This window comes from Nyctibius grandis, chromosome 15 (assembly GCF_013368605.1).
Source record: "Nyctibius grandis isolate bNycGra1 chromosome 15, bNycGra1.pri, whole genome shotgun sequence".
NCBI classification, from domain to species: Eukaryota; Metazoa; Chordata; class Aves; order Nyctibiiformes; family Nyctibiidae; genus Nyctibius; species Nyctibius grandis.
Genome location: NC_090672.1, coordinates 6459795 through 6472181, shown reverse-complemented (window position 1 = coordinate 6472181; position 12387 = coordinate 6459795). Strand labels below are relative to the sequence as shown.

General features: G+C 42.0%; 1 protein-coding gene across 4 annotated transcripts in view; it reads left to right on the top strand.

Annotated features, from left to right (window-relative positions):
* Positions 1–12387, top strand: part of TMEM94 (transmembrane protein 94) — a 52431-nt gene that overhangs the window by 26869 nt on the left and 13175 nt on the right. For 3 of the 4 annotated variants that reach the window (XR_011049303.1, XM_068413378.1, XM_068413381.1), the window contains 8 exons: positions 2461–2517; positions 4373–4477; positions 5080–5244; positions 5478–5687; positions 5856–6171; positions 6917–7090; positions 10372–10474; positions 11710–11927. Coding sequence is in view for 3 of the 4 variants with exons in the window: in XM_068413378.1 (XP_068269479.1) it covers positions 2461–2517; positions 4373–4477; positions 5080–5244; positions 5478–5687; positions 5856–6171; positions 6917–7090; positions 10372–10474; positions 11710–11927 (1348 nt within the window). In the remaining variant the exon portion in view is untranslated. The remainder of the gene's footprint in view (positions 1–2460; positions 2518–4372; positions 4478–5079; positions 5245–5477; positions 5688–5855; positions 6172–6916; positions 7091–10371; positions 10475–11709; positions 11928–12387) is intronic. The other variant, XM_068413379.1, reaches the window with a different exon arrangement.

The following is a 12387-nucleotide window of genomic DNA, read 5'->3' as shown; positions in this document are numbered from 1 at the left end:
CCTTGTTAGTCAGACATCCTGCAGGACACAAACCAGAGCCCCCCGAAACGAGCCCCTGCCTCAAGTTGCATTACTGCAGTTGGACTACAGCAGCATTCCTTTTAGAAAGGAATTTGATGTTGGTTTGAAAACATTTGTACTGCCTTTGATGGGATGTTTCAGTCATTATTTACCCTCACTGCTAAAAATGGGCATTCTATGTCAGTGGGAATTTTTGTAGTATCTGATTTCCAGCTGTTGGAACCTTTACTTCTTTTGTCTCCTAGATTTAAGAGCACATCAATCAAATTTCTGGTCTGTTGTAGCTACTCACATTCCTTTTTACCGTCTCTCTGGTTAAGTAAACAGTATAAACACCTTGAGTCACTACAAGCATATTTTCCAACACTCTGATCTTTCTCTTGGCTTTATCCAGTGCTTCAGGATCACTATAGAATTATGAATCTCCAAAACCCACAAAATATTCCAGTAACAGTTGTGCTTGTGCTAAATTTCAGAATAATTTGGACTTTCTACTCTATATTCCCTTGTTAGTACAACAAAGGATCATATTAAATCTTTTAGCCACTTCTTTAAACGGCCAGGCTTTGTTCAGCTGATAATTTACAGAGTTACTCCTTTCTAAGAGAGAGTCCTCACGCTGGAAGTCCAGCCTTCATTTTTGCTCGTAGGTATGCAACCTTACTTTTGTGCCTGTTGGTATACGTGTTTTTGCTTATTTACCAAGCAATCCATATTGTTCTGTAACAGTGGTCTGTTCTCTTTATTATTGGACCCTGCCCCAAACTTTGTATAGTTTACAGTCTCTATTAGTAATGTTTTTTAGTTTTCTTTCAGGCTGTTAACAAAATACCCAGAATTTGTCTCTACTTGAGCTAGTAACACATCCTATTGCAAATAATTCCTCAGTTTCTGTTCCATTTGGAGATAGTCGATTTCTAATATATTTAATAGGGGCCCTATTTCTCCAGTATTACTCTAGTTTTTGTTAGAAAACCGGTAAAGGGTTTTGTGTCAAGTCAAAGTACCAAGTGGTCTATGTCAAAAGCATTACTTTTATCAGTCAAATCTGTAATTTTGTCAAAAAAAGTTATCACAATAGTCTGATGAGATTTATTACTCATATACTTGTGGTGTTTGGCACTGATTGTATTATTCTACTTCTTTTAATTGAGTCTCATATTAGCTGCTCTGTTATTCTGTCTGAAATTAAAGTCTGTCTGGGGTCCTGTGGTAACTTGGTTTGTTCTCCTTACCCTTTTTAGGCATTGGCACCACATTAGCTTTCTTCCATTGCACTGGGACTTAATCCATGGTTCAAGCCTTGTGCAAAATTAGCAGTACAGTCAGAAAGTTGGCCAGACCTGCTAATTTAAACATATTGACTTTCAGTAGCTAGTGTTAGAATGGAAAATATTTCATAACTATCATATGGTATGATTATGTCGCTGAATAAGGAATAGCAATATTTATTTAACACCTCTGCCTTGCCTGCAATATCATTTGCAATTTCACTGTCTTCAACAAGCAGTGGACTGGTTTTAACTACCTACCGGAATACTTTTTCTTATTTTTATGTTAATTTTTACTTCTATTTTCACTTACACTCAAAACTGGACTTTTTTATTTTTACTATGGGATTGTTGCTTTTTAAAATTTTAATAAAATATTGTTAAACAGTTCCTAATTATCCTTCATAGTTCTCAGTTGCAATTATTTCTGACAAATTTGTCCTGGCTTTTTTCATCTTTGTTAAACTGATCCTTTTTAAAGTGTTAGATATATGCATTATTATTTGGGGTGTCATTTTATTTACATACAAATATAATTTGCCATATTCACTTATGCTTACGAATATACTTAAGTTTAAACTGTCTTTCAAAATTACATCTACTGTGGAATTCCTTTGGGCTGGATGCACAAATTTTGAGTTAGTAAATTTCTTGGTGTTACTCCAAGAGCCCCGTGGTACTGCCCTGCTATAATTTCTTTTCATTTCCTATCCACATCCCATTCACTTCACCTCATCCTCTCTGTCCATTGTGTTCCAGGCACCTGCTTTTACAACCACTCTTCTAGCTCCCTTCTTTTAACTGACCCATATAGCCTAAAAACAGATCAGTCAGTCCTGGCTCTTTCTATCTAAAAATAACCATCCAGAAAGTGCCTCCTCTGGGTCTAATTGCTATTATTTTCTCTTTAGACATTTAGGTAATGACTGTGGCTTCTTCTGTGATGTACAGCACCAAGCACTTTGACTGTTCTTCACAAGTAGATAAAGACATAGTCCATTAAAGACTTAATTGCTTTGATGAGTTATTGGTCTGCCTTGGTATAGTGATTCCCACAGAGCAGGGTTCCTGCTTGCTTCTCTCTGAAGGGACACTATTTAGGGAAGGATGTTCCTCATGACACATTTCTGAGCACAATTATAGTAACTGGTCTCTTCTCTTGCTGCAGCTTGCTAAGTTTTCAGAGGACACTCTCAGCAGCTACACAGAGATGGTATCTTCTCAGGTACTATTATTATGAATTGTTTTCTTCCATCTTCACTGCAGAACTTCATTATATCCTTTCCGTTCCTCTCTGATTTCCTGCTTGTTCCTACACCCTTTTTACTTGTGTCAGTTGTCCATTGTCACTCATTTGCTGCTTAATTTGCTATGCATGCAGGTTGCATGTCTTTCCTCTACACTTTCCCATGTAAATGCTGCTCTGCTGACCAGAGATTGAGGTGACTTTGATACTGAGTCCAGTTGTGCTTTTCTGAATATTCCAAATGGTTTGAAATCAACTTTTCCTGTCCTGAAGAAAGTACCTCTTTCAAGTCCTCCTGTTCCAGGAGTAAAATAAACTCTTTATGGTGTGTGTCAGAAAGAAGGGAAGTATTTTGCTTGTACCAGAAAAACCTCCTTCTTCAAGCCAAAACTAAAGAACAGAGGGGATGGCGGTCAGCACCAAGACCAAATGTGAAGAGGGGACCATGGGAAGTTCAGGCTTTTTAAAAGTCTGATCCTGTTTCATAGGCTCCTTAACAAGCTTAAGCACATTACTAGTGCTTCCAAAGCTGGGGCAAATAAACATTCAGAAGACCTCTTTCTAGGGGAGGAACTGCATCTGGCCATTATAAATTGCATGATCCAGATTAAACAGGTGGGTAGAGGAAAGACAGTTTTCTGTCTAATCTGGCATTAAGATTCCCCTTTCCATAAAGAGGCAGATGGACTCTAGGAGTGATTAAAAATCCCTAGATACTACAAGAATCAATTTGTATCTCCTTGCTCCCAGCCACACAGAGGAGTGCACATGGATACATACACACGTTTCCTTTGCTGAATATTTTGTTGTCTTTCTGTGCCAGTGCATCATTTAGCTGAGAAGTTTTTCAGGTGTTAAATGGGAGTGATTTGAGCTGACCTTCCTTGTTGAAAAGATCTGCTTCTTTCCTTTTGTACCCATGTAACATTTTTGCTTATGAGAAACTGGTTTAAATAAGAGCTTTTGGTCTTCCTGGTGATAGCTCATGATTGTTCTGCATTTGAGCGTATGGCTGTACTAACCCTTAGGATCTAAGGAACTTCATCTAAGGAGCTTTGGGGGAAGTGCTCTGCAGCGACAGCATTCCAGAACAACAGCTAAAGAGCAGTAAAATAACACTGTAACGCAAACGTGGGTTTGCTGGCTTTAGGAGTGCACAGAGAAAAACATCCAGCTCTGGTGCATGGATTGATTGCTGCCATCCAGACTCCCTCTGAAACATTTTTGTGTGGAAGATGCGGGGTGCCAATTTGACATTTTAATTTTGCAAAATATTCCCTTCTTTCAGTTTATTACCATGTTGATTACAATTCATTTGTAATGATGGAGCAGTCAGGGCACCCTGGCTTTATTTCCAACATTGGCACTGCCTCAGTAAATAATCTTGGGCAAGTCACCTCACCATAGTGACTCCAATTACCCAATTTGCAGTATGGTGATTGTAAGCTTAAGGCCTCAAACTCTATAATCCAAGGGAATGAGGGTTACTATAGGAAAAAATACTAAGAGGTAACAACTGATTCACCCCAAATGAAATCACTTCAGAATTCCTTCCTGTGTTTTTGGATAGACAAAGGTGGTTTCAGTGAATTCTCAATTCAACAATCAGACTGTTTGTTAGCATCCCCTGAAAGGGGGAAGAAATGCCTTTCCTTTGAGAACGTCAGCACCATATCAGTTAACAGGTTCCCACGGAGACCGATGTTTATCTTACAGTGTATCACTGTGTTGAACCTGAAAGCAGGTAATGTCATACTCCCTTTCTTCCTTCTCTTCCCTCATCTTTCACTGAATGAGTCTTTAATTGGCTGATGTCCTCTGCTTCCCTCGGCAGGAAATGATACGCTGTATCTGGAGCCACTTCCTCTGTGTTTTAAAAGGCAAATCCCCAACTCTGAGCTTCACTTCCAGCTTGCTCCATAGTCTGGGATCTGTCACTGTGAGTATTGCTGTGTTGTCAGAAGGAGGAGCCCTATGTGGATGCTCCATTTGCATCATTCGTGTTGTCATTCCCTGAGCATAAACTATTAGCAATCAGTTCACTGTGCTGCGATTAGAAACCCTTCAGGCACCTGTCTTTGTAGAAGAGTTTATGACTGTCTTGTCTTGTCCAAGGCTAAAACAATGATTAGAGATACTCTGTGGCATCTGACAGGGTGTCTGTGTTTTCCAGCTCTGGTTCTGGTCCCATAACCCTATTGACTCCTGTTCAAGAACCAGCTGGTTCTGGTCCTGGTAAGGTACTAGCTGGTGAAACAGGTTCAGTTGCTGCTTCCTTCCTGTGGTTGTCATGCCTAGTTTTGCAGTATCCTGAGATAAAATTAGTGTTAAACAACCCATCAATCCTGCTTGACCAAGGAATTCTCAGATTTCTTGGAGGGTTATTAGGTGCAGTTTCTTAAGGCAGAAGGTTGGCAAAGGAGAGACTTGTCTGTCTTCCCATGTGATTATTAAACTTGCAATATTTACAACTATGCATGAACACTGAGACATGTTCTCACTGAGGTTTTGCTTTTTTGGGGGTGTTGTGGGATGTTCTAGGTGCTCTGCTGTGTAGACAAGCAGGGGATTCTTTCCTGGCCAAACCCCAGCCCAGAGACTGTTCTGTTCTTCAGTGGAAAGGTGGAACCACCTCATGATAGCCATGAAGATCTGACTGATGAGCTCTCCACACGGTCCTTCTGCCATCCTGAGATGGAAGATGAGGTGAGGGATGTGTAATCCCTAATGTAGTATGTTGACTGACATGCACAACGTGGTATTATAGAGGTGGCCCTTTGCTTGTAGAGAAGTCCTGTGCCATAATTCTTTGCTTAAAAGATAAAGAAGCAACGAGGACGAGATCCTCTTCTACAGGAATCCTAAAGCAGCAGGTGAATCAGTAGCGGCTCATGTTCAACCACTGAATCACTACTGTTTGTTTGTTTGGTCTCTTGCAGCCCCACGAAAGAGATGCTTTGCTCTCTGGCCCCCTGGCAGACACAGTCCACACGACTAATGAGCAAGAGAGGAACAACTGGTCTAGTGACCCTCCAAAGGCTCCTGATGCCCATGCCCACCGAAAGCCAAACAGCAGAAGCAAGCATCCCTCTGGGTCCAATGTGAGTTTTAGCAAGGACACAGAGGGTGGAGAGGAGGAACATACTCAGGTAAGACATACTGAAGGGGCACATAAGTAGTCTTTAGTGGAGCTATAAGACAGACATAAACCTGTAGAGTCTCCCCTTTTGGGAATTTAATTGTGAATTCCCATTGGGATTCTAGGCTCAAGCTGTGTTCATTGTAACCAACTAGAATTTTCCTGTCTGTTGGACCAGGTTGTTGGTGACAGTGAGGTGTTGGCTTGTGAGGCTGAAGACTTTGTGTGTGACTACCACCTTGAGATGCTTAGCCTGTCCCAAGACCAGCAGAACCCCTCCTGCATCCAGTTTGATGACTCCAACTGGCAGATGCACTTGAATTCCCTCAAGCCTCTGGGCCTGAATGTGCTGCTCAATCTCTGCAACGCCAGTGTGACAGAGCGTCTGTGCCGCTTCTCTGACCACCTCTGCAACATTGCCCTCCAGGAAACTCACAATGCCGTGCTGCCTGTCCACGTGCCCTGGGGCCTCTGTGAGCTTGCCAGGCTAATAGGTAAGGAGAGATTGGATGAGTGGACACAGAGAAATCACAGCTGTCAATGGACACTTAATCCTTAGAGAGCACAAGAAAAATATTTCCCCAGTCCTGGTTGCTGAGGAGGTGGAATTACAGAGCTGACTCTGTTGTTCAGTTGCCAAAAGAGTCTATTAAAGAGATTGGTTTTGGCAAGTTCTGACATTGTAGACACTACCAAAGGAACAAATGTCATCAAGGATATTTCCAGTCAGCCCTGGCTAGGCTTGGTATTCTTCTGGCTTAAGCCTGCCAGTCTCATCAGGAGACAAAGAATACCTGCTAATGGACAAATAGCTGCCCTGTCTCTACAGTAATGCTTTACCAGAAGTTTGGGTATAAATGATGTGAGGTACCTCAGCTTGTTTTATAGGTGGAAAAACCGAGGCATAGGGGAGATAAGAGGTTAGAGATAACACTAGGATTAAAATCTGGAAGCTCTTGAACTTACTTCTGTGCCTATCCTTCAATGTCACAGTTCCTCTCTTCAATGAACCAGAAGCATGAAAGCTGTAATTACCAATAACATCTAGTCCTTCTGAATGTTTTTCATCATAGATCTTGAGCCATCTTGGTGTAGATGCACAGTGAGCACAGGTCACCTACCTGTTGCTGGAGAGGTGTCAGAATGAGTGCAGGCAAAGTGGCACAGAAGCAGGAGAGAGGACCTTTCTTTTGCTTTGGTTAGAGCCTAATTTTTCTCCTCATTATGTTCACATTTCAGGTTTCACACCAGGTGCTAAAGATCTTTTCAAGCAGGAGAACTATTTGGCCTTGTACCGCTTGCCAAGTGATGAGATGGTTAAGGAAACAATACTGGGGAAGCTTTCATCGATCACCAAGAGGAGACCACCCCTGAGCCACATGATTAACCTGTTTGTGAAGGACACCACTACCAGTAAGGCTGCCCCTTTCTTTGGGCATCTACTTGGGATGGGAGGATCTTTTCCACACAGTATAGAAAATGTCACACTGGAACAGTCTGGAGTCCCTGTGGGTTTACAGCCTTGCTCTGCCTGTGACCAGTACAGATACACTCAACAAACCTTAGTGGCCAGTGCTATGACATACTGAGGGGGATAATTCTTCCCAGCTCTGGCTCACTCCAGAATCATAAATAATTTTTTAAAATTATCTTAGATAGCACATAGTAAACCTGTTTTCTGGGACCAAATGGCAGTGCAGAGCAAGGTGGGGCTTGTATTGGGTTTTGAATAGATTTCATTATGTTAGCAAAACTAATACTGCACGGAGTTGAATATTACTCAGGGTTTTAGCTAGTGATGCTCACCCAAATCATGAATCATTATCTTAGGAAGCTGTCTAGTGTACTATATTGCATACTCTATTTCTATATTGCTTACTAATAAGAAATCACAGAAATTCCATGCAAACTCATGGTGACCATGAGTACACCACCTGAAGCCATGCTGACTTCTCCACTCCTTCTACTCCTTCCTGTTGTAATAGGAATGGGCTGGGATGGAAAGGATGTACTGCTGGGCACCGTGAGGTGTTAAAGCACCTCAGCAAGATTTAACAGCTTGCCTGTCAGAGCTCTTAGTCTCTTCATAATGCCTTAAACTGTCTGAACTTGGCTCTCTGGAGTCGACATATGTTCAATATTGAATCTGAAATATTATTATTATGCTGGTCAGAGATTTACCAGGTAAACTGTCTTCTCTTGCCCAGTTCTTCTTAAATTTCTATCTTAATCAGGGGAGGAGCTTTTTCACTTGTCCTGATTGCTGCTATCTTGCCTTTGTGAGCAAGAATTTTTCTGATGCTGAGATTCTTAGTGTAGGGAAAAGCCTTTAATGTTGCCTAATTTCAACTCCTTATCCTTATTTTTAAACCATTTAGTTTAGAGGCTGGAGCTCAGACAAATATGTGTGTGACCTGGATTATGCTGTCTAGAGTAAATTCTAAGAGGAATTTTGCCAGCAGGGTTAGTTAACCATTGGAACGCCTCTCATGTGATAGTCTTGTCCCTTGAAACTTTCTAGAATGTGTACAACTAGAAATAATGGATTATGCAGATAATATTAGGGGAAATCAAATAGCTCTATTTATGCTGAGGAGTCAGACCAGATGATCACAACTAACCTCTCTTGATACATAATTTGTGAATAAATCTTTGAATCCACCCATTCCCATGACGTGCTGAAGTCAAAGGAAGATACATAATAAGTTCCACAGCTGTAGCAGAAATAGGAAGTAGCTTATCTGTGTGCTCCCTTGCTTTTCCATTGAAATGTGTGTCTCGCCATCTGGCAAAGTCCATCCCAATCCATATTAACCACACGGAAATGAGGGGCTCACCGGCATCTTCAGTGGAGTAAAATGGCTTGATACCACCTCTGTCTTTCCTCGCTATAGCTGCACTCTTGAGTAAAATGGCTTGATACCACCTCTGTCTTTCCTCGCTATAGCTGCACTCTTCAGTTCCTTTTGCTCTGTCTCACTGGCTCAGCTCTAGCGGCTTGGTGCTTCCTAATGAGTTCCAGCAGTCATGAATAGCTAGTCACACTCCCTGTCCTATTCATTAGTTTTCTCCCTTGTGCCAGAGAAATCCTGGCCTTCAAGTTCATGATTTAGGAAGGGAAGAGGCTGAGCTCACTTTACTGGCAATGACAGCTGAATGAACTTCTTCCAGTATATAGTGCTGTCACTGTCATTTACCCCTAGAAGGACTGTCGTGGGGGATGCTGATGATACTGAATGGGAAATGAATTGCATGTGCTGTCAGGCATAAGCCTAGGTACGTGTGTGCGTGTGGTCATCTGCAAGCTCTTGCTCTGTGGCCATGGCATAGGTTTTGCATGAATCAATAAACATTTTCTGTTCCCTTTTTCCTAGCAAGGACTATCTGACCGTAGGAGCAAGGTGGGAAGGATTAGGTGTTTATACAATAAAATTAACCAGAGCTCTGCACAAGTACTCCTTTGTGTCCCTGAAACAGGCTCCTTCTTTCACACACAGCTCCTATTCGTCTTGGAGGTTTGTTATGCTGATAAACTTGGCATGTGATGACTATTTATAGCAGAAAGCAGAGAGCTGTTATGTTTTGGAAAATCCTTCGGTGTTCCTGAAGGTCCCTGCCTGGTTTGTGCGAGTGGATTTTCTTGGCTCTTGATTTCACCGGCTAGCGTGAGCATTTGCAGTCAGCAACAATGCCTGCAAGAAGCCTTTGGGCTCAGTTTTCTTTGCAGTGATGTTTTTTTCATTAGATCAGCTTTGAAGCTGTTGGGGGCAAAGTCACAGAGCAGCTGGAGGAGGGAACCTAGACAGAGAAGTCTACGTGCATGCAATGTTAACGTGTCAGTGCTCATGAAAGGGAGCAGGAAGTGTGGAAGGGGAGGCAGCCCCGCATCCTTTAACCTGTGTCCTGTGCCTGAGACCTGCATCTGACAAGTGACATCACACACCTTTGGGAAACACTTTTTAACACCCCTGTCTACAAGAGGGAATGAAAGATTTTAAGTCTGTATTAAAGAGTAAAGTAGTAGAAGGAAAAAACAGGACAAGCTGTGGTGTCCATTGATTTTTCAGTTCCTCTCTGGTTACAAGGTGAGTTATTTTTTCAGTGTCTGTTACATTGAACTTTTGATCCATCCTGATTTAACTCATTTTCAGGACCCTTTGTGAAACGGGCTGCTATCTAATGGGTCACGCTTAAATTATCTTCTGCTACCTGAACGGAAGGTATTCAAGAATAGCTCTTACGCTTTAGATCCACTCCTGGCCTAAAACTGAATGCACTTTCCAGTGTAGGCAGACTTTGATCCCCGTAGTCTCATCACTGGTGGTTGTACTCTCATGAGAAGCAGCACAGAGGAATATCTTTTCTTCTGCTCTGTTGGATACAGGAGCAAGATTTTTCTCCCACCTTCTGTAGGAGCAGGATTGTTTTACAGTGTAAGGGGAGAATAGGAACTGACTACCTGGCTCATATTTTATCCCAGCCTTGTCAAATATCAGCTGAATATATGTCATCCAGTCTTGAATAATTTCTCAATGGGGGCTGAAGACTTTCACAGAGGAAGGGGGATATCTGGAGTGGATCGAGGCATTTTGCAGGAACGCTCTCTTGTAACAAATAAGGGAGCAGTTGGTCTGAGACCCCTTTCCTGGGAGCCTGTGTGTGTGATGCTGACTCATTGTTCTCCTACACTTCAGGCACTGAGCAGATGTTTTCTCATGGAACAGCTGACATCATCCTCGAGGCCTGCACAGACTTTTGGGATGGTACCGATATCTACCCCCTCTCTGGCTCTGACAGGTGGGCAGCTTTGTCATTGAGTGCATTCAGGAGCTGCAGATAAGTTGCAGAGGGAACCTGGTCACCCTTTGTTAAAATTCCCTTTACTTATGCTTGTTAAGCTATTTAATAGAAGCTTCAAGTAGGTTATGAACATGAGCTGTCTCTGCTTATAATTAATTGTTATAATTATAGCAGTGTAAGAGATTAGATAGCAACAAACAGTCTGTTGGATTGTAAGACTAAGCTGGTTCTTACTGTAACTGTTAACGTACTGGCCTCTTATAAGTGGACTCTGACTGTACTGTAGTAGGACCGTAAATTATAATCAGGTCATATGCTGGTGGTAGAGAATTTTTTTTGTTGTTCAAGACAAATGCCTTGTCTTACACGAAATGCAAAGTGATCAATTCTACCTGCTGTTGACAGTTTCAAACCAGTCCACCACAACGCATCGCACCCTTTTAGCCCTGCCGCAATATCTGACAGTGTCTGTTGCATTTTCACCTACAGGCTAAATTTCTGTTCCTGCTAGCAGAGCAGACCAGTAATTTTTAGTTTCATTGACTAGCAGCACATTGTTCTTCTAAGTCAGCTTATCCTGAGGTGTAAGGAAACTCTTACTGGTTCTTTTTGGAATATTTATCATCTTAGAAGCCAATGAAAAATCCCATGTATAGTCTTAATTTCTTACCTTTGTGAGTTCAGCTTAGAGAAGGAACTTTACACTATTCCAGCGGCTGAATATTGATTAAATGGCGGCTTCACATACGGCTCCTGGGACCCAGACTCTGAAAGGGGATAGGAGAAAAGTCTGTTACTGAACTGTCTCTGCCATAGATAGTTGTCAGCATTGTCAGTTGCTTGGTGTTTATCTCCCTACAGATAAATTCTCTCTGATGAATTAAGCTTCTGCTGTCATGCGGTGAACTTCCTTGGAGTCATCTGGCAGCCATATAGAGCGTATTATATTAATAAGTGTATTCAAAGAGCACTGTGTATGTATCAATCTGAGCAAACAGAAACATTCCCCACTGCCCCTGTTGGAAATGTGTTTTTGTTGCCCTGTAGTGCCTGCAGATTAGAGAATGCAGAAACAGTAAGGAAAGGCTTTTTCAGAGTCTCTGACCACTCCTCATGGAATACATTTTTCCAAACACCCAACTGGTGATTTCTACATTGAACTACAGTGTATGTTGTCAGAAATGTGGCACGTTTCTGCTAACTTTGTCTGTTTTTTTCTCTCTTCCACATAGGAAGAAGGTGTTAGATTTCTACCAGCGAGCCTGCCTCTCAGGATACTGTTCTGCCTTTGCATACAAGCCAATGCATTGTGCCTTGTCCTCCCAGCTCAACGGCAAGTGCATAGAACTGGTGCAGGTCCCCGGGCAGAGTGCTATCTTCACATGCTGTGATCTCCCTGGGACAACCCCCATCAAACAGAGCAGTCGGAGGAATAGCTGGAGCTCAGATGGTAGGTCTCTTCTGTACTGTCTATAATAAGGTCTGCTGCTGGGCCAGGTGCTTGCTTTCTGATCAGTCTGGAGGAGTAGCAGATGGAAATTGAGAACTACGGGTTTCTGAAGTAGATGCATTTCCAGAGGAAGTAATGATGTAGCAGCTGGTAGGTATGTTCCTAGTTAAGTTATTGAAGCTTGCAGAGAAATTCTTCTACTTGTGGGAAGTCAGTTTCTTAAAGCAGGCAACTGAGAGTCAAGACTTCTGAGTATTTCAATAATTAATTTGCTATTTGTCTAATTTTATCAGAATCATATACATTAGGTTTTTCAAAGGAATTACATGTATGGTGGCATGCAACTATTCTCCCTTGATGGATTTTGCTGCTGTGCTGAAGGAACTGATTCCCACTAGATGGATTGTACATCTCCTTCAGAACAGCAGTGGAAACTGAGAAATAAGCACATACCATTACA